Raw genomic sequence first — 19,734 nt, 5'->3', positions numbered from 1 at the left:
GTAGGCGTGCACTGACATGTGTGCCTGCGCGTCAAGGTGAACTCGTCCTTCTCACTCGTTTAAGCTTTCCCTTTCTTTTTCTGATCTTCTGCCCTTTCTTGCTCATCTGTGCCTCTCCCGCTCCTTCTTTCATGGCGCACGTGCACGACGCGTCGAGCACTTCGTCGTCACTTCCCCTCCAAAAAAACGAAACGCAATCAACGACAGCGGTGCACTTTTTCACAAATATGAGCACACATGCCCAAACTCTAAGCAACAACTACGGAATCCAAAGCGGAGACACGCACCGTTTCCCTCCTCAATGCGAGCACGTACACTTTCAAAGGATTCTTCGCATCACTGTTACCTTATCCTTCCTCTCTCCAAATCCGCCTCTCTGAGGATGGGGGAGGGGTGCCTGACAGGCCCACACACACGCGTGACCAGAGAGAACTCACGAAAAGGGAGGGACAGGGAGCTCAATACCCCACACCCATTTCCCTCTCTCTCTCTCTTGTCTCTTCTTAGTACTTTCACCACGTAACTGCGTCTTTCGCACCAACGCGTTGCACATACACATAAACACGTACGCCCAACCGTCTTTGCATAACTCATAGACACAGAAGCTCTGCGTTCGCAGAGGTAGCCAACACACACGAAAAGGTGCCGCCTTACACCGCCTTTCCTTCAATCGAACGCACCACCAAGCGAGGCGTGCGGCGAAGCTTCAGTGTGTGTTAAGGGTGCATTCAGCGCGGCTGTGTGGCTCTGCTGGCACGGCGCTCAAGAGGGTTCGACGAGCCTTCCAGTGCGCACAGCAACGTGGTAGCAGCCTCCAAAGAGACAGGCCGAAGGGGGGCGACGGGGTACCTCGGGAAGCAGGGAGCAGTGTCAGACAAGATGAGTGCTGATGCCGACCGGAGTCCGACGGATCCATTCTTGAACCCTCGAAGAAGTACAGGGGCGAGCCGCTCACGGGCTGACAATGATGGCGCCATGGTAGTGGAGGTTGTGCACGACGGCCAGACAACCCCGTCCTCTTCCGCCGCACCTGCTGCACCGTTCGCTACTCGTGGTCGCCCTTCCGCGACCGTCGCTAGGGGAGAAAGTCCGAAGGAATCTATGGCGCATCTAGCTAGCAATGCAGCGACATCTACAAGTGCTGCTGCAATGATGCCCCATTCCCGCAAGCGAGAGCGACCGGCAGTCGCATTGGCGTCCGCAGGCTCCCCCACCTCGACAACGGCGGCGCCCCCACTCGTGCAGAAGCGACGAATAGCTCGCCAGCAGAAGAGCGGCGCAACACCATCATTGTCTCGTCGGGCAGGCAGTGCCGCTCGTACGATCGTGGATCGTGGTCAACACTCTGCTAAGGATAGGTGTGATGAGGATGCCCTTGCTGAAGGTGCAGGCGGTGAGTGTGGCAGCGACCACGCAGAGGGCTACGCGTCCGACGACGATGAAGAGGGGGACGCCGAGGAAAGAGCACTCGTTTCTGCGTCCATCGCTTTGATGGCGGGCCAAGGAGCGCTTACTGCCCCCTCGGCTGCCTCTGCTACGCCTCACTCGTGGCTTGTCACAGATGCGTTTCACGTGTGTCTTTGGTATGTGCTGCGCTACGCCGGACGCGCGTTGAGCGTGGAGGATCTCTGGGCGTGTCGAGCCCTCCTCTCCTTGACTGCAGTCGACGCCACTGAAGAGGAAGATGGCGGAGAGCGTGCGACCGCGCCGTTTGCTGCGGAGCAAGCACGAAGCGCAAACATGCGTTTCGACGACTGGGCTTGGAGTGGCAGCGAGGAATCGGAGTTGCTACTTAGGCTTCTCCTGCGCCATGCGCACAGCTTCACCGCACGCCACCTCGAGCTCCGCTACGGGGACTGGCTGCACGTGCAGCTTGCCCTGAACGCGCTGACACAACGGCGCTTTCTCTGGTGGGCCACGAAACAGGCCTCGCTCGACTCTGCTGGTGGTGGTGCTGAGGCGGTGTGCCTGCACGGCGCTGAGGAGGACGCAGCCACAGACTTGACGGAGACCCCCTTGATACCGGCCGACGAGCTCGCCTGCACGGAGATGGCGCCATCACCGCTGGTGGAGCACTACGACGGGGCACGAGTGGCGCGACTTCTTCTGAGTTGTTGCGACGAAGATTGGCCGCAGCATCGTCACGCCACTGCCGTCAGCAAGTCGGCGTCGACGTTTAGCAGCGTGGAGACGGTCATTCGTGTGGCACAGGCGGTGCGCGCTACGGAGCTGCGGACGTTTCTGACGACGCTGCGTCACTGCAGCAAAGCACGGGCCCTGATGGATGAACGCGCTCGAGGGGGTGATGGTTGCATCACTACCCGTGCTATCGCCCCCACCACGACATCCACCCTCGGAACTTCAGGAAACGTTTTGTGCAAGGATGGCAGTGTTGGCGGGGGGATCATGGCGGAACCAACGCCTGTGCTGCGTCCCAAGAGCGGCGACTGGACGGACGACGTCGCATGTGTGCGGCCAGGGCAGATTAGCCATAACAGTCTATACGACGTGATACCGGGACGTAAGCGAGATATGATTCGCTACCTTGCTGAGCGGCGGTACTCTGTGTGGGTTCCATCAAGCACCGTCAACAGCTCACCAGCAGCATCGGCGACTACTGATGCTGCCACCACGGATACAATGATGCCTTCTCACGGCCCGCCTCCTACAGAACCGCATGCTCTCTCCTCTGTGCCGTTGACCACCAGGCCTTCCCCTCGAGGTGCAGTTCGTTGTACCAGTGTCTTTGCGAGTGCCCCTGATAGGTCTCCATTTCGTCGATGTTTCCCGACTGTGAGTCTGGAGGCGGACGCGGTGGCGCAATGCTGGGATCGTATTATCGGTTCCGTCTATGTGCCCCACTCAGGGCTAAGACAGCACCTGACGTGGATTACGGAGCTATTCCACGTATTGACCTCCAACAACGGTGCCGGAATGGTGAGTGGACAAGGCGCGAAAGCAGTGGCAGCCACAATGACGGTGGCTACTCCGCCAACACTGCTGATGGTGCGGCCGCAGCTTCTGCTCCTGCTACAGACTCTCGGTGCCGCTCGCCACCAGGCGCGGCCGAGCTTGACCGAGCCGTCACCATCTACCGCGGCGCACCCGGACCCGAAGGCCTTCAAGGAGAGCGTTCCGCATGCTCTTCTGCCCCAGTGGTGCTCACCACCACCGGTAGTAAAGGCGACAAAGGTAGCGTTGCCACGTGTATGCGGACAGCTGCACAGAGACATCTCCTCTAATGGGAGAGCAGCCAACAAGACGGAGAGTCAACCTCGCCCTGATGCTTCAGCCAAGCTGAATGACAGTCATTCAAGTTTGATGGATACGATTGTGCACACATCCCGCTCATTTCAGGACTTTGGCGCTGCCGAGGATGGCACGGTTACCCAGGTGTGGCCGACTCCACCGCATGTGTGTCTCTTCTCCAGCCCTGTCACCTTGCAGGAATACCGCCGGGCCCTTTCCACTCAGCGCGAGCTGTACTGCGTGACTGAGGGCGCCGTGACCGTAGCGCAGCGCCATCGCGGAAAGAGCAGCACCTTCGTGTCGCACATGTATGACACTGTCATGGCCGCCGTGCGTGCGGGTGTGGCGGCGGTGAAGCAGCATCCACACCATGCGCGCACCGCCGCCTCCGCCTCTTTGGCCTCTGTTAAGGCGACGCACTTGGGTTCCATGCACCCACCTGTTCCTCCCGTCGTCTCCGAAGCAGCGCCGTTGTCAAAGCACTTTACGCAATCGGTGACTGCATCGCTGGAGTCACTAGTTTATCAGCAAGGGTGCCACGCCGAGCATCTTCTCATTTTTACGCCGCTTTACCGCTGGTTCGCCTGCCTGGAGCTTTTGTTTCCACTACTGCAGAGCGCGCGACGGTACGACGACGCCAATGCCTGCTTGCACCACCTTCTCTATGAGCCAATCTTTGTGCTGCATCACATGCCGGTGAGCAGCGCTCGCTGTCCCATCTCCCCAGTCACGTATGCGTTTCGTTACAAACCGCACAAGCGCGGGAAGTGGCTGGCGCGGCTGGCCCAGAACCTGTCTCATCAAAAACGTTACGCGGAGGCGTTCGCAGTGCTGGAGGAGGCTCAGGCGGGGTATCGTGAGTTGGCGAGCCACACGGCGGACGACGCGCGCTCGGTGACGAATGACAAGTGGTTGCCGTGTGATGTCATGTCCAACTCTACAGCAGCTGCGCTCTGCGACGTGCTTGCAGGCAATCATTCTCCGGCCAGCGAGTCTGCGTTGCCGCTAAAGGTGCAGCGGCGCGGTCGCATGCTTCGTGTACTCTGGCCTGCTGCTGCTTCTGCGAAGTTCGCCACTGGTGATAACAACGCTTCTCCGCCTGCAGCAGAGGGACTGTCGCCTGACTCGCTCGCGTTGCTTCACGCAGCGTGGGAGTACGTGCGGGACCGGTACTACCGCCGCCAGGATCGGCTCACACTGGAAAGGCTGCTGGCAATGACGCACCGCAAAGTGCGTCAGTGGACTCCGCTAGCAGCGCATCTGGAGTTTGCAACGCGTCGTTTCGTGGACGTGGCGATGCGCCGCATTGGCGGCGTGCGAGATAAGCTGGATCGCATGCTTTGGCGCGAACCTAGCGGTCAAGCACCTGGATGCCCAAGCGCATCAGCAGGCGGAGTCGCGGAAGCAGCAAAGCCTACGACGCCGAGTGGTGTGCTCCACCCACAGCGTCGCCCTGCATTGCCTGTTGAGCTGCTCGTTCTTCAGCACTATCTGAGTCGATGGAACGGCACCTCGAGGACGACGGCCGCGGACTCAAATCCTGCCGCTGATCCGCAGCATCGGCGGCGCAAAGGCACGCTGACGACCAACTCCGCTAACGAACAAACCGAAGGGAGGGACAACGCCGGTGGCGCGAAGCTGACCTCTCTGTGGTGTGGCGTGCACTGCGAGGGTCAGTGGATTGCTTGTCTTGCTCGAGCTCTCTTGTGGGACTGCTACTGGGCATTTCCTTTTGTCTCTTCCCCGCTCGACAGCTTCCCAGTCAGTGCACGCGACCACGAGTCCGACCAGCCGCTGCCACCGACCTCTCCGACCCACGAGGTGCTCTGGCTCTCTGCGTTTCAGGACGGCCCACTCGATTTGACCACGCCTATTCAGTTTCTATGGCGCCGACGCGCCTTGATCGAGGCACGCCTGGCGCAGCTGGAACGCTGCACGAGGGAGGAACTGATAGCATACGTCGGTGCCCGCATCAAGGTGGAAGGAAACACCGACGACAAGGCATTGCCGAGCAAGCTCAAGACGCAAGGGCGAGACGCAGGGGTCGAAGCACCGCGTAAGGAGGCGCACGGAGTTCAGCGTGCGGATGAGGACAAGGGCTACAGCAGGGACGAGGAGCAAGCACGCCGTCGACGCAGTCGAGATGAGTACGGCTGTGGCCCACATTCCCACAGCTACACCGCAAAGGTGGAGGAGGAATTCCGCGGGAGCAATGGAGAAGACTCGGTGCAGATTGCGCCTTCCCTGCCAGCAACGCCACTGCTGTCCACTGGGTCCGAGACGTCGTTGCTTGTGCTTGGGCGGGTGGAGCAGGAGAGGAACGCAGAGGCGCAAAGAGTAGAGTCGGTTAAGGACAGCGCTGACGCATCACTCTCCCCCCGCGCCCCAACGCTTGCTGTGCCAGAGGCATGGAAGGTGCCAGTGAGGCCGCTGCCGCTGCTCGACATTCTACGTGCCATCCCCCTCAAGCCTCTTTGGCGGCTCTTGCGGTGTCTTTACCTCAGTCCAGTCACGGAAGGGGTGCCACTGGCGTTTTCTGGCTTCCCAGACTTGGTCTTTTGGCTCACTGGCGGCAGCGGCGGTAGCGAGTGCGGTAATGCGGCTGTTCAGCCCTCAGTGGGGAGTGACTCTGCCGCACTGCGCACCTCTTTCTGCTTGATGGAGGTAAAGGGCCCCAGCGATTTCTTGAGCACGAAGCAGATTGCCGTGAACGATCTGTTGCATCGCTGTGGCTTTGAGGTCTGCGTCGTGCGCGTGGATGAGGTGTACGACGATGGGCAGCGCGTCAGCACCAAACGCATCCGCTAGGAGGCGGCGAGAGAGGTAGGTTTGGAAGGAGAACAAAAGAGGGATAATCACCACCGCAGGAACGGTGTGTGAGATAATACTGTTTCCCGTTTTGCTGTTGTGCCATGCTCCACGTGTGTGGCTTCTCCCTTTCTCTGTCTCGCTTTGAGTGCTGCTGCTTCCAACTGCGTGTATGTAGGTGTGTCGTTGTCCTTGTCCCACCACTGTCGATGTCCGCGAAAGACGTACTGCTGATCATAGCTGTATGTGCCGGTCACATGGAAGCTGAGCAAACGGATAACATACACACATACACACATAATGCACATATCGCATAAGCACGAAGAGCTTAGCGTGCGCACTCTCTGCTTCTGCTGCTGCAAGGACGGGTACTCGCCTTTGCGTTTCTGGGTAGCAGTAACGGATGGTGCTGCTCCTCAAACTCGTCCACGCACACTCGCGCATGCAGACAGCGGGTTCACTTCCTAACTCTCGTGCTATTTATCTGCATCCGCTCCTTGGCTAGTTGTCCCTCTCTCCCTGTTACGCCCTCCTTCTCCTCTTTGCTTCGTCAAGAGGAGGTGCCACACGGCGCATGAAGTCAGCCTTCCGCCTCCTCGTGAATGGTTCCTCCTTCACTCCCTCGCTTTAGCTCTTTTACAATCATCACTGCCATCCCAATAACATTTTGCCTCTTCTCAAGCTTTTGTTTGCATGTCGCGTAGGGCCCTCCTCCGTTCTCAGCCCTCTCTCGCACAGTGACCCTACGTCGTGTTTTGAGGGTGCGCCATCGGTGTCGTCCTCTGCACCTTGTCCTCCATTCGTTCTCAGGCTCTTACGCCTCGCTATCCGTCCGGAAAGCGAAGCTGGCCACGATTTTCTATTTGGTTTGGGTCTTTCACCACAACGGTCCACCCTGAAGTTTGTCCCCTCTTGGGCTGCTTTTTTTTACACATATTGCGGTGAAGTCTCGCCTTGGGCAGTGGGTGCAGCCAGCCACCCATCGCACTCTGCCGCTGCGACCTCCTGTGCCTTCCACAGCCAGTCCGTGAGCAGCTGCCCGCCGTCTCAAGGAAGGACAGGAGATCTTCTCCGCGCACCACTACTGCACCCCGCCCCTCTCTACCCTCTGCTCCCCTCACAAGCACCTTCCTCAGCGAGCGAACCCAGCATCCGCTCTTCGGCGATGGTGTTCCTCGTCCAGACGGGGCCCCGTCCCGAGTCGAGCTCGCCTGATCGGACCCGAACGATAGTCCCCGTGCACAGGCTGGTGCAGCACAGCCGGCATGCCCTCTCTCTCATGCTTGCATAGATCACCCGACGACTGCACAGGTGGCAGGCCGTATCCCATCCTCCATGGGTCCATCGGGGGGTCCAGGGAGGGGCGGCCTTCTCATGTCGAGATCCTTCACCTGAAGGAGGGGGGGAGGGATCGCCCACCACCTTCTCCGCCAAGCCGTGGGGGCGTTGACCCCGGGCGCTACACCCGCACGCTCAGTGACGGGATTTGCCGCAAGCAGAACAAGCTCCATCGCGGCTCGCGTCACACCGGAGGACGACCTACGGACGCTCCCCCAGTCATCCGCAGCAGCCTTCGAGCGCCTCAGCAGGAACAGGCTATTCCAGGCCAACGGCAGTGCTCGTCACCACGTGGCGCAGCGGCTTGTGTCGAGAATCGACCGCATCGCCTCGCGTCGACACGGCCAGCAAGCCGCATGCCCATCACCGAACCGCCCTTTGCGGGAATCCCTCGATGCTGCGCGGAGCGGGGCTGTGGGACCCGTGGCCCCGACGTTGTCGCTGTCGGGTGGCGCTGTGGGTGGGCGGCAGCGACAAGGAGCAACGCGAGGCTGCTGCACACGGCACCTTCTCCTCAAGGGTGGCGAGACCTTTTCGAACCGGAAGATGACGGCTTACCAGGTGATGAAGGTGAAGCGTTCACCAGCTGGGAGGAGGCACCATGCAAGCTGCTTCCAGCAACCTATCGACCGAATACGGCACCGCGTTCTCCCGGGACATCAGCAACCCGGGCAACGAGAACAGCGTGCACGTCTTGAAGGCGGTGTTCGACTTCTTCGTGACGCATGCGCGGCACGGACGGCGTTTCGCTCTCGGTGCCCCTCGGACCAAAGACGAGGCCCTTAGGGGACGGAGTAGCCGAATCCTTCTACGCTGAGTCGGAGGCCGCAGCGTGGGCACGCGCTAACCAGCACCGGTCGACCGAACGCGACGCCGTCATCACGAGTCACAGAGACCCCCCCCCCCCCACCCCAAAACAACAGCGACACGTGGGCGGAGGAGGAGGCTCCGGCGCGAGCACTCAGGGCGGCAACAACAGGAGAAAAATGTGCCACCAAACGCCTTCGTGCGAGTCTTGACGCAAGGCCACCTCCACACACACACACACACACAAATTTATGCGCGCCGTTGGATCCGTCTGCCTCGCCGACTGAGGGAGAGGAGGCGAGGGGCCACCGAGAACGGACGCTCCTCGACACGGCATCACGGGCCGAAGGGGCTCTCTTCCCGCTGCGTTCAGCACGGCCGACGACGCAGTTCGGCTTGCTACCCTTTTTCCCGCTACGTCGCACCTTTGGTGAATCATCTCCACGTCCTCGCTGGGAAGACGGCCAGCAGCTTGGACGAAGTCTGCCGTCTGACCCCGCAGAGCTTCCTAAGCGTCTCCAGCGCCAAAGTAGCGCCTTACCCTGGGGCGGAGGCGAAGCCGAGTCGGAGCGCGGCCGTTCCGTCCAGACCACATCGGCGTCGTGCGGCTCGGTGTTTCGCGGCACGGTTACACACGCCTTTCCGTACTTTGGATTATAGGACCATGCGCATGCTGCTGGTGACGCCCTGCTCTCTTCATACTTTCCCTCCCTTCACTGTCCTCTTATCCCTCACGCGGGCGAAGGAGACGGGTGCGCTCATGGTTTCACCCCTCCTCTTTTGCCGCCGCTTCGGATCTCTCGCATCTTTTTCTCCAGTTTCAGCGACGTCTACTTGTGGATTGCCTTTATATATACACACACACACATATATATATATATATAGTAGCCTTCTCTCTTCTCTTCCTCGACCGCTGCTACGCATTGCCCTTTGGCGATTCTCGCTCTTTCCTCGCTTGTTTTTTGTTTTTGTCTCCTTTCCACTCCCTCCCCCCACACACCAGTCGCTGTGCGTGTGTGTGCGGTTTACTCGCGGACGCCCAAAAAGGGGGGCAGCCCGCTCATCATTGTTCACAGGAGTTGGAAAGACGGTCAAGCACAAGCAGCAGCCATGCCTGCGTGCCTGTGCCATGCGCCAGTGTTTAGTTAATCTTCGATCTCTCTCTTCTCTTTTCCCCAGCTGTACAAGACACGCACGTCACACCTTACGTGTTACCGGCTGTTTGAAGGCGTTTCAGCGACTCTTTGGCTGCGTTATTGAGTCTGCTGTTATCGTCACCGCTGCTACCGTTGCCCCCGCGACGAAGTTTCACGCCTCGCGACACGGCTTGAGTGCATCGGTTGCGTCCTTGCCCGTATCTTGTGTGGCTCGATCGCCACCCTCGCACCTCTTCCGCACGTTTCATTTTGGCGCCTGTGCGTGCTCCTCTAGTGCGCGGCACACCAGCAGGATGTCTGTGTCAACACTGCATCCTGGCGTGCTTGCTGCGGGCTCTGCAGGCAGGGCGAGTCCGCCGCCGCCACCGCTGCAGCGCGCGCAGTCACGGGTAGTGGTGCACAACTTGGGCGAGGACGGCTGCGCAGGCGAGGGTGCCACCTCCGCCGCTGCCGGTGTGTCCAAGCGCCGCCACCGGTCCTTCAAGGATGCGATGGAGGTTGTCGAGAGGATGACGGGGCGGCGGCCGAACAGGTGCCCGGACGGCTTCGAGACGACGAAGCGCTTTATTGACCGACTCGGGTTTGCCCCCATACTCGAGCGGATTCGCTTTGTGCACGTTGCCGGCACGAAGGGCAAGGGGACCACCTCCGCGTACACTGCTGCCCTTCTGCAGGCGTACGGTTTCAAGGTGGGCCTCTTCACCTCCCCTCACCTCACAGACTTGCGAGAGCGGACAGTGGTAGACGGCCGGCTGCTGGACGAGAACGCATACGCGCAGTATTTCTTCGATTTCCTGGACAAGTACGAGGCGCTACAGTATTCAGACAGCCAACTGGACCGCGACATTGCCTCACCGTCGCGAGCGAACTTCTTTCGCTTTATCTTTCTTCTTTCCTTGTACATCTTCGAGCAGGAGGGCGTGGGGGTGGCGGTAATGGAGGTGGGCATCGGCGGCCGGATCGACTCCACCAACACAATCCCGTCCGAGGTGAGCATCATAACGTCCCTCGGCTACGACCACATGGATATCTTGGGCAATACCATTCAGGAGATCGCTTCGGAGAAGGCTGGCATCATGAAGCCAGGCGTGGTCTGCTTTGCGGCACCACAGACAGATCATCCAGAGACGCGCTCAGTACTGGAGAAGCACGCTCGAAAAGTTGGCGCGCCGCTTGTGCTGCTGGATCAGAACGTGCTGCCGATTCGCAGCTGGCCGAAGCTCGCTATCGGTGGCGCACACGCCATAGAGGACAGCAAACTGGCGCTGATGGCGGCGCGACGTGTTGCGAGCATTCCCCCCATCCTCCCACTGGACGAGGTGGAGAAGAGCGTGCTGCAGTCCATGACTTACGCTGGCCGGTCACAGATCGCTGCGGTCGACGGTGGCACAAACATCACCTTCTACCTGGACGGTGCGCACACCGTTGAGAGCATCTCCAGTGCTACGCAGTGGTTTCTGGACGTCAGCGCCACCAACACCAGGGACCCGGCGCCGCGCCGCGTGCTCGTCTTCTACACCTCTCGCGATCCAAAGCGTGTTCTCAAAGCCTTCATGCCTTACGTGCCTCACTTCTGCAAGGTGGTCATTGCGCAGGTGGCGAACCCACGCATGACGTCGCGCTCGGCCGACCCCGGTGATGTGGAGGGAAAGATGAGTGAGCTGAGGGAGAGGATGGTGACCACGACCGAACACTGGCGCAACATGTACCGTGAGGTGACCTGCCTCCCTTGTGCCCGCCCCTTCTCCGCGCTCGAGGACATCCTTGACCTCGTTGTGCCGGCCGCCAGCGATAACGAGGACGCCTCAAAGCCGGCGCAGGTGTTTGTGTGCGGCTCCTTCTTTCTGGTTGGTGACATTATTAAGCTACTCAAGGTGTACGAGGCAGGTGGTCGCCGCCCCGAGTAGCCGTGAGACGCACGCCTTTGACGTATTATCTTCTCCTTGGTTCGACTTCTCTTCCCCCATGCTCATGGCACACTGAGCGCTTGCGTGGTGGTGCTGTTTGCGTGTGTGTGTGTGGGTGAGGGCGGCGTGCTGCTCCCTTTCCTCGCTGCTTTTCCTCCTTTACCTTGTGCCCGGGTGACATCAGCAAAGTGTCCGCGGGCTGCCAGAGAAGACAAAGACGGAGAGGGTAACATCCTGTCTTTCTTCTTTCTGATGCCGACCTTTGTAGGCTAGCGTGCGTGTATATGTCTTTCTCTCTCTGTGTGCGTGTGTGTGCAGAGAGAAGGATCAGGAGGGGAGGGCGGCGGTGCCTATTCTCAAGAGACGAGGTCGTTATTATTCTTTCTGGAGGTGAAGGCTGCTGATGAGTGCTTGCCCTCTCCGCTCCTCCTGTGGGACAGCAACCCGGTTCAGTGGTGGTTGCGATTCATGGTGGAGGCGAGGATGACTGCGTGTGTGCTGTGTGTTGGGTCATGAACTCGCAGCGCTATTTACTTTCCCTTTTATACCCCTTCAGTACAACGTACCCTTTTCCTCCGCGTGGCAGTGAGCTTTATATGTGCATGTGTGCACCTCGGCGGAGGAGGGAAGGGGGAGGGGTGGGGTCATGGTTTTTGCGCCTGCTCCACCTTCATCTGCTTCTTTCCATCCTATGTGTGCGCGGAAACGTGCACATTGGCCACCCCTGAGGGGGCGAGAGGATAACAACTCTCCCGCTTCACCCTATCGAACACATCAAACTGTAAGGAGTGCCTAGGCAATGATGCACACCTACATATGTGCTCTGTATCCCTATAACGCAACGCTTTGCAGGTCCATAACGACGAGTGCTCCACCTCATATTTGTAGCCAGTCGTTCGCGGAGGTTGTGAGGGGCAACTAAAGCAAGAAATAAAAAGGAACCTTGCCATCGCCACCCTGCCCTCGTCGTCTTCCGTGCAAGCGCAGGTTTCAAGAGATGCTCATCCTTGTCTCTCATGCAAGCAGAGTGTGGTGAAACGATGCTCGTCAGCGCACGGGGCTCTTCTGCTGTGGTGTAATCGACAGCATTGGCTTTGCATGCGGACGATCTTCGAGCCCTCAATGTCACGATTTCCTTTCTCTGCGAATCGCACGGGGCTCTACGAGCACACTAACTACTGCTACACGGCCAGAGCGCGTTCGCTGTTGTGAGGGCTGCTCGTCGTTGTGAGCGATTTTGTCTTCCTTGTCTTTACCCCATCAGACTAACATCGTCTTGTTTCTTTCCCTGTCTTGCAACCCTGAGTGCACGCACACACACACACACACACACACACACACACACATTCACGTATCGGACAAGAGCTCATACGAAAGACGGCGGATTGATAGGTGCGCCGCACCAACAGCGAAGGGGCATCGGTGGCAAGAGTCTACAGCTCGTCGATCGCTTCCTCCCTCCCCGCATCTCCTTTGGGAACTCCTCTCTTTTTTTCTGTACTTTAATCACTTGACAAGCGGCTCGGGTCATGTTCGCCGTTGTGCCAACAGCGGCTGCGGCACCAACGGAGGCGGCCCTGTACTCGCTTGCTGACTCTGCCAAGTCCGTCGCGGATGCTTTGCGCCCGTTCTTGGACGCATCTCCATCACCCACAGCTTCGCTGATGCCGCTGTACACGATCGAAAAGGTAGTGTCCTGCAAAGCCGTCTACTCTGCCTTGCTCCGCAGCGATGGTGTGCTGCTGCTTCTCTCACATCCTGCCGCCGACGGCGCAGCAAGTAGTGCACACGTCTCGGTCCTGGAGAGCGGCGGGGAGGCTGTTGTCGATGTCGCAGCTGGAGAGTCGCACATTGTCTACTGCACTGTTTCAGGGTCTGTTTACAGCTGCGGCTACGACAACACGTACGGCCAGCTCGGAGACGGCTCTGTGTGGTCGTCCAACGATGCCGCTGACGGTCTCGCTGATGAGCAGAACGTTGGAGGCGTGAGGGAGCCAGTGCTGAGCGCGCCCAGGCGGATTGCCGGATTCGGCGAGGGTGCACTGACGGACGGCGCGCAAAGGGAACACCTTAGCAGCGAGGACACAGGTACACCGCTAAGCAGTCTGAAGGATTACCGGGTTGCTATCGACTTGGCACCCCTACCGTCATCTCTCGCTTCCTGCACCCGATCGCCCACTGCTGCTGCAAAGAGCACGTCGACTGGTGACTCGGCCGCTTCATGGCGGCACGTGCCACCTCCGGCCGACCGGCACATTAAGCAGGTTGCGTGCGGCGCCCACCACACGCTCATGCTCACTCAGTCTGGTCGCTGCGTCTACGCGTGTGGCACCGGCGCGCACGGCCAGCTTGGCGGATCGCGCCCGGTGCTCGTGCAGTCCACATTTCGCGCTATTAAGCTGCTGTTCGGGATAGATATGGCGCAGGTGGCTGCCGGAGACGCACACAGCTTCGTGCTGCTCCGCAACGGGCTGCTTTACGCCTTTGGGGACAACACATGTGGCCAGCTGGGTCTGGGACACACAAAGCGCGTCAGCCATCCAACCACGGTGCCACTCCCTCAAAAGGAAGAGTACAAGGCGCCCATAGCGCTGGATCACGCTGCAGCGACCACAAAGGGTCACCGGCAGCTGGACGCCAAGGCCTACGCGACGTTGCGGGCACCCTACGCCTCCACCGAGAGCACCTACTACCCGTTGCGAGTACCACGTCTGCAAGACAATGGAAAGCCGCATGCCATCACGGGCGACGACGACCGCGACAGCGGTGCAGCCTTCACCGCAGCAACCAAGTACGGTGCCCACTCCCATGAGCTCGAGGCATCGAACTCAAGCGTTAGAGTAGTGCGTGTCTACTGTTGTGTCTCGTGGACGCTGCTGGAGACCACGAACCCCGGCGTGTGGCTTTCATGCGGGGTCCCACTGACGCGTGGCGTGAACCGGGCCGACGTGGCCACGACGGCGGCGCGCATAGATGGATGTGGCGTGCTGGGTCGGCCGCTTCTGCGCAACAAAGCCGAAGCCTATGTCTTTCAGCCCGTTAACTGGGCTGCGACCCTGTTCAGTACACGGCAGAATGTTGACGCAGCCACTGATGCCCTCGCAGCACCACTGGCATGGGTAGGAAATGAGCAGCAGGTTTTCAGTGCCGACCCATCCCACGGCGCCGGGGAGGGCACTTCGGATGCCCCACAGCTACCGGGTGTACAAATCCATCACCGCACGCCTTGCTCCATCTCATGCGAAGGCGACTCTTCCTCGTGCACCCCCGTAGTCACAACCGCACCGGCTGCGGGGCATTGCAGCACTGCCGACAGCCGTATCAGCAGCGACGCCGTGCTGAGGTTCTCTCACGCGAACAAAGGTATAGAAAAAGCGATCCTGCGCGTCAGAGACACTCTCGTCAGTGCGTACCCGACCTCGCTGCTTGTGGCTTTCTCGAGTGCCAATGCCGGAGGCGTAGGCTGTGATGGTGTTGTTACTAGCATGCTCATCCAGAGCGGAAGCCCGGCCGTTGTGGCATTGGAGGTGCGGCCGGACAGCTCCTCTGGTGTGCACGAGGTGCGGGGAAGTCCCACCCATGCCAGCATGGACGGGCCGCTGTCTGCCGAGTCTAGCGGAACCACCGTATTGCAAGTGAACTCCACTCATGGTGCTGTGATACCACTGCCTTCCTATGTTCTTGTGATGTAGCGTCTTCAGGCTGTCGATGAGGGCCTGCAGCCCCACATGTTTCTTGGTGGTGATGGTGGGGCGTGTGGGTAGGCAGAGGTGACTTCCAGTGCACACACGTGCGTATGCCTGCGTATACGCTGCCCCTCTTCACACGCGATGTAAATCAAGCTGACAGAACAGACACATGTATATTCGTTACTGAGTATTTCGTCGATCATCTCTCGGTTGTCTTGGTCTAAGGGGGAGAGGGGAAGGGAGACGATGGGGCCAGCGACAGTGCACGGCATTTTCTTTGCTTCCCCTCTGCTTCGCTTTGGATGGTTACTCTTGTCGCATGTGTGCGTGCGCTTGCATGGGCCCCACCCTCTGACCAACAGGGAGGTTGCTGCGCGGATCTCCCCAGAGACACAAACTCAGAACAAACGTCTGAGCCAAATCCAAACGAGGGGTTGTGGCGGGCTGGCTTCCTGCAGTCGAGCTTGGAGGCGACACCGCTGGCGCTGCCGCTGTTCACAGGTGCTGCATACGCCACCAGTGAGGCTCAGTGCGAAGTCGCGGCGTTTCTGTTGGCCTATCGGAGTGGACTACGGGCACGTCGCACGCGCCTTCTCCTCGCGTTACAGTACAAGGAAAGGCGATGCGCCACAAGGACGAGCGGCGTCGGTATCTCGTCGTTCCGCATTCGCCGCATTTGTGCTCACCGGTAGTGCAGAAACGGGGACGCAAGAACGGCGGCATCATCCTTCTTTCATCTGTGTGCGCGTATGCCCGGCTCTAAGTCTCTCTACTTTCTCTCCTCAATGCGTTCATGTCTTTCCCCCTTCCCCACCACATCCCGCTGCGCTCTTTACTCTGTCTCTTGTCTCCTTTCCTCTTGCTTTTCTCACTCCCTCACGCTTACATACAAACATCGCACCAACGTACTTGGTGTGCCTTTGCCCACACCAACTGCATCGAACCCTCGCTCTCTTTGTGTGTTTCGGTTCGCCCCCCCCCCCTTCCTTCCTTCTTCCCGAAATGGAGCAGCAGTGCGAGCAGTGTGGGTTTCACCTCCATCTCCCCTTCTCGCTCTTCATTTCCGCGTTCCCCCGCCCACGAGTCTTGGACCTCCCCTCCCTTTCTCGCTCTCTTGCCATCTTTCCCGTTCCCTATTTCTTTCTCGCATTTCGCTCCAGGTCTGTGGTCTCCCTGCGTGTGTGTGTGTGAGCTCGAGTGGCGACACATCTCTCTTCACCTTTCCGCTATCTCGCTTACCTACTAGAGAAGGAACTCACTCAGCGTCGCCTGAGCATCCCGCTTCGACTTTGCCCACTTGAGGCCGTCGCTATCCGCGATGGCTTGTTTTGCCAGACTTGGCTGGGCAGCTGTTCTGGCGGCGGTGCTGATTGCGTGCGCCATCTCTATTGCCCATGCGCAGAGCACCATTGCGAGAGATGGGGCCGCGGATGCGAAAGACATCATGAAGGTGCTCCAGGTGAATGTGCTGCATCGCCATGGTGCCCGCTCCGGCCTACCGCGTGAAAACACTACGGAGATTTGCACCGAGTCTCCGTGCGGGTACCTCTCGTGGGCGGGTATTGAGATGCTGCTCAAGGTCGGCAGCTTTCTGCGCACCCGCTACAACACTGATCCATCCGTGGTGAGCTCGCCGATGTTCGAGTCGCCGAACTACGACCTGGATGTGGCTTACAGCCGCTCCACCGACGTTCTGCGTACCCTGCAAAGCGCCGAGGCCTTCCTGCGAGGCTTCTTTCCCAACATGAGCAGCCTCTACGCTGCTATCCACACCATGCCGGAGTCGACCGATGTGCTGCTGAACAGCAACACGCAGCCGTGGCTCAAGTTCTTCTATTCCAACAACAAGGCGCTGCTCCGCGCCGTGTGCAACCCACTGACGGATGAGCTTTTCCCCAACTGGAAGGATATCACAAAGATTGGCGCAGAGATCTACCAGGAGGGCTACTGCAGCGACTACGAGACTCGCTCCGACTGCGTGCGCACACTTTTTGATATTGCTGCCGCGAAGAAGGCCATTGGCGAGCTAAACCAGTATCCGCTGCTGGAGGCCAACTTCGAAAAGCTGAAGCGCGTCACGACTGCCCTGTTCGACTACGAGTACCACTACAACCACAGCGACCCGCTCATGTTCAGGCAGGGCGGCCGCGGCCAGCCGTTCGTTCAGCAGTTGGTGACGAACATGGAGGGCGTGATTGAGGGCTCGAACAAGTACAAGTTGATGCACTACAGCGCTCACGACACCTCGCTTGGTCCAGTGTGGGGTACGCTCGGTGACCGCACCCCGGATGGTATGATGCCGCCTTTCGCCCAGGTGCTCGTGGCGGAGCTGCTACAGAACTCGCCGACCGGCGCGCACTATGTTCGCATCCTGCGCGGCAACCCTGGTCAGAGCCCTGACACAAAGTTCGAATTTGAGTGGGACTCGAAGTGGGAGATGCAGTGCATCGACGCCCTCGGCACCGCTTACAAGGCGGAGGGGAACATTTGCCCGTTCGCCGACTTCAAGCGCTTCGTGAAGTGGTCGGAGCCGGCGGATGCGCGCGGCTACTGCTACCTTGATCAGGTGTCCATCGACATCGCCGGCTGCCCCTCGGAGCCGGTCGCCTACGGCACCCCTCCCACTGCCCTGGTCTCTAGCACGTGCCAGTTCTACCGCTCTGCGTGCCCGCAGTTTGCCTGCGGGATCGGCGAAACCCTCAACAGCGTGAGCATGCAGTGCGTCTGCTCCAAGGACAGCTGCCTGGGAGGCAAGACCAACGAGGAAAGTAGTGGTGATGCTGCTGTGGACACCGACAAGAAGCCCACGCTGCGTGAATCCAACGGCCTCAGTGCCGGCGCTGTTGCGGGCGTGTCACTGGCAACCTTCTGCGCTGGCGCCATCATCGCCGTGGCAGCCACAGCTGCAATATGCGTTTGCAAAAGGCGCAGCCAGTATCAGCAGCACGTGCGCATGAGCTCGACGGTGGAGGAGGGAAACCAGCTCAATGATGAGAGGGAGGGGGCGGCGAAGGACTTCAAGGAAGGCATCTAAGCGCGAGAAGCAAGCAACAGGGGTGCAGCTGGGTCTGTAGAGACGAAATCAGAACCTATTTTTGACCATTGTCTGCGCCTTTTCTCTGCAGCTCCGCGTACTTGACCGAGAGTATGTGCGTATGGACGGGGTGGTGTGTGTGTGTGTGGGGGGGGGGCGGCGGCAGTGCGCGTAACTGTAGATGTGTGTATGCTTGTTTTTGCTTTCTTATTTGGTTGACACTTTTTGTATGTTTTTCTTCCTGCCTTTTTTTTCTGCCTTTCTCTATCTTCACTGTGACAGCACCCTCGTAGATCATGCTTTCTATGCACATCACACAGTCGTTGCGTGCGCGCGTACGCACCTCCCTTGTTTCTTCTCTCCTTCCTTACTTCTTTGTACTTTCACAGACCCTTCTGTAGATTTGAAGAGTAAGAGAGGCCTACGGCGTCATTTGCCGTGAAGGAGGAGGAAGCGTTCAACAGCGCCGCGCGGCACCGGGAGGCGCGAGGAAGAGGGGTGGTGGTGATGTGAGACAGACACGTGTCGAACATTGGGGTACATTATATATATATATATGTATGTTTATCCCTGTTTCGCCCTTGTGTGCTAGTTGCGCATCGCGTTCTTTGTTCGCACTCACTTTTTCATTTTTGTTTTGTTGACTACCCCCACTGCAGCAGCCTCCCTCCCCCTTTCCCATTGGCCTCCCTCCAACACAGTCGTCACTTTGCCCGCGATCAGAAGCGTTCATTAGTGAGAACAGCAAAAAAGAAGAGAGTGGGCAAGTGAGCTGTGTGTTTCAATCGCAGTGTAGCGCGACCCACTATTCTTGCTCTTTCCCTTCTGAACTTACGCGCGCGTGTGTGTGTGTGCGCGCGCAACTCTCCTGCGTTTATTTCTTTTGTTTTCATGAGTGCATGCGCGTGACATGTGCCTGTGGACCGTTGACAATATTTTACTTATTGATTTGAACATAACGAATGATTTCTGGAGAGGGAGTGGAGAGGTGGCGAAGGGAATGCGGACCGTGGCGACGCGTTATCACGCACTACCGAGAGGAAAGGAGACAAAAAAAAAACAAAACAGCGGCATTCATGTGATTAGGCGCTGTGTATGCGTGTGCAGACGCCTCTCTCTTTTCCTCCTTCAGCGTATCCGTTGCATCAGCGTTTCCGTGCCAGTAATTATTATAATTATTGTTCTTTTTTCCGCTTTCCTTTTCCATTCATCTTCTCCCCTCTGCCCACCCCCACTTTCCGTCACGCAACCGAGGCGCAGTTATTGACCCGCACCTTATGCCTCTTTTTCTTTGTTCTTGTTTTGATTGTTCTTCCCCTCCTCCTCTCCCCCCTTTAACCGTCTTTGCTCCTTTGTTCTCCTCTTGTGTTCCGTAGTGCACGCATCTCTGCTGCCACGCGTGTGAAGGGTTGGACAAGCACTGCGCAGCGAGGAAGAAACGCGAAAAAAAAACGAAAGCTCCAAGTCGTTGGACAAGTTGACGTCATCGTCTGTATAAATTGCTCTCCCTTACTGCCTGCGCACGCTCTCACACAAACACCCCGTCCCATACAGCACTGAAACAAGCGACAACAACGAAAAACAACAACAAAGACATCGAAAGCTAAAACGGAAAAAGAAGACATCGATAGACGTGGGTGCCGTATTCTTCTTTCATCTTTCCTCGGTTCTCTTTCTCCTTTTCCCCTCCTTCCCTCTTTTTTTTTGTTCTCCTTGTTCTTTGTTAGCATATTCGTTCCTGTTGT

At 58.6% G+C, this 19,734-nt stretch overlaps 4 protein-coding genes across 4 annotated transcripts; all 4 read left to right on the top strand.

Annotated features, from left to right (window-relative positions):
- Nucleotides 1–879: 879 nt before the first annotated feature.
- On the top strand, nt 880–6,057 carry LMJF_36_2620 (conserved hypothetical protein; the record flags this gene model as incomplete). Its single annotated transcript, XM_001686787.1, has 1 exon — nt 880–6,057. The coding sequence occupies one exon, from the start codon at nt 880–882 to the stop codon at nt 6,055–6,057; it is 5,178 nt and encodes a 1,725-aa protein (XP_001686839.1).
- Nucleotides 6,058–9,652: 3,595 nt separating this feature from the next.
- Nucleotides 9,653–11,266, top strand: FPGS (folylpolyglutamate synthetase; the record flags this gene model as incomplete). Its single annotated transcript, XM_001686786.1, has 1 exon — nt 9,653–11,266. The coding sequence occupies one exon, from the start codon at nt 9,653–9,655 to the stop codon at nt 11,264–11,266; it is 1,614 nt and encodes a 537-aa protein (XP_001686838.1).
- A 1,529-nt stretch (nt 11,267–12,795) lies between these two features.
- On the top strand, nt 12,796–14,958 carry LMJF_36_2600 (cyclin-e binding protein 1-like protein; the record flags this gene model as incomplete). The annotated part of the gene is made up of 1 exon (XM_001686785.1): nt 12,796–14,958. One exon carries the CDS (start codon nt 12,796–12,798, stop codon nt 14,956–14,958), a length of 2,163 nt encoding a protein of 720 aa, XP_001686837.1.
- Nucleotides 14,959–16,273: 1,315 nt separating this feature from the next.
- Nucleotides 16,274–17,989, top strand: LMJF_36_2590 (putative membrane-bound acid phosphatase 2; the record flags this gene model as incomplete). Its single annotated transcript, XM_001686784.1, has 1 exon — nt 16,274–17,989. One exon carries the CDS (start codon nt 16,274–16,276, stop codon nt 17,987–17,989), a length of 1,716 nt encoding a protein of 571 aa, XP_001686836.1.
- Between the last annotated feature and the right edge of the window lie 1,745 nt (nt 17,990–19,734).

Source organism: Leishmania major, chromosome 36, assembly GCF_000002725.2.
Source record: "Leishmania major strain Friedlin complete genome, chromosome 36".
Taxonomy (NCBI): Eukaryota; Euglenozoa; class Kinetoplastea; order Trypanosomatida; family Trypanosomatidae; genus Leishmania; species Leishmania major.
Note: the sequence above shows the minus strand (reverse complement) of the source record. Positions and strands in the feature narration are given on the sequence as shown.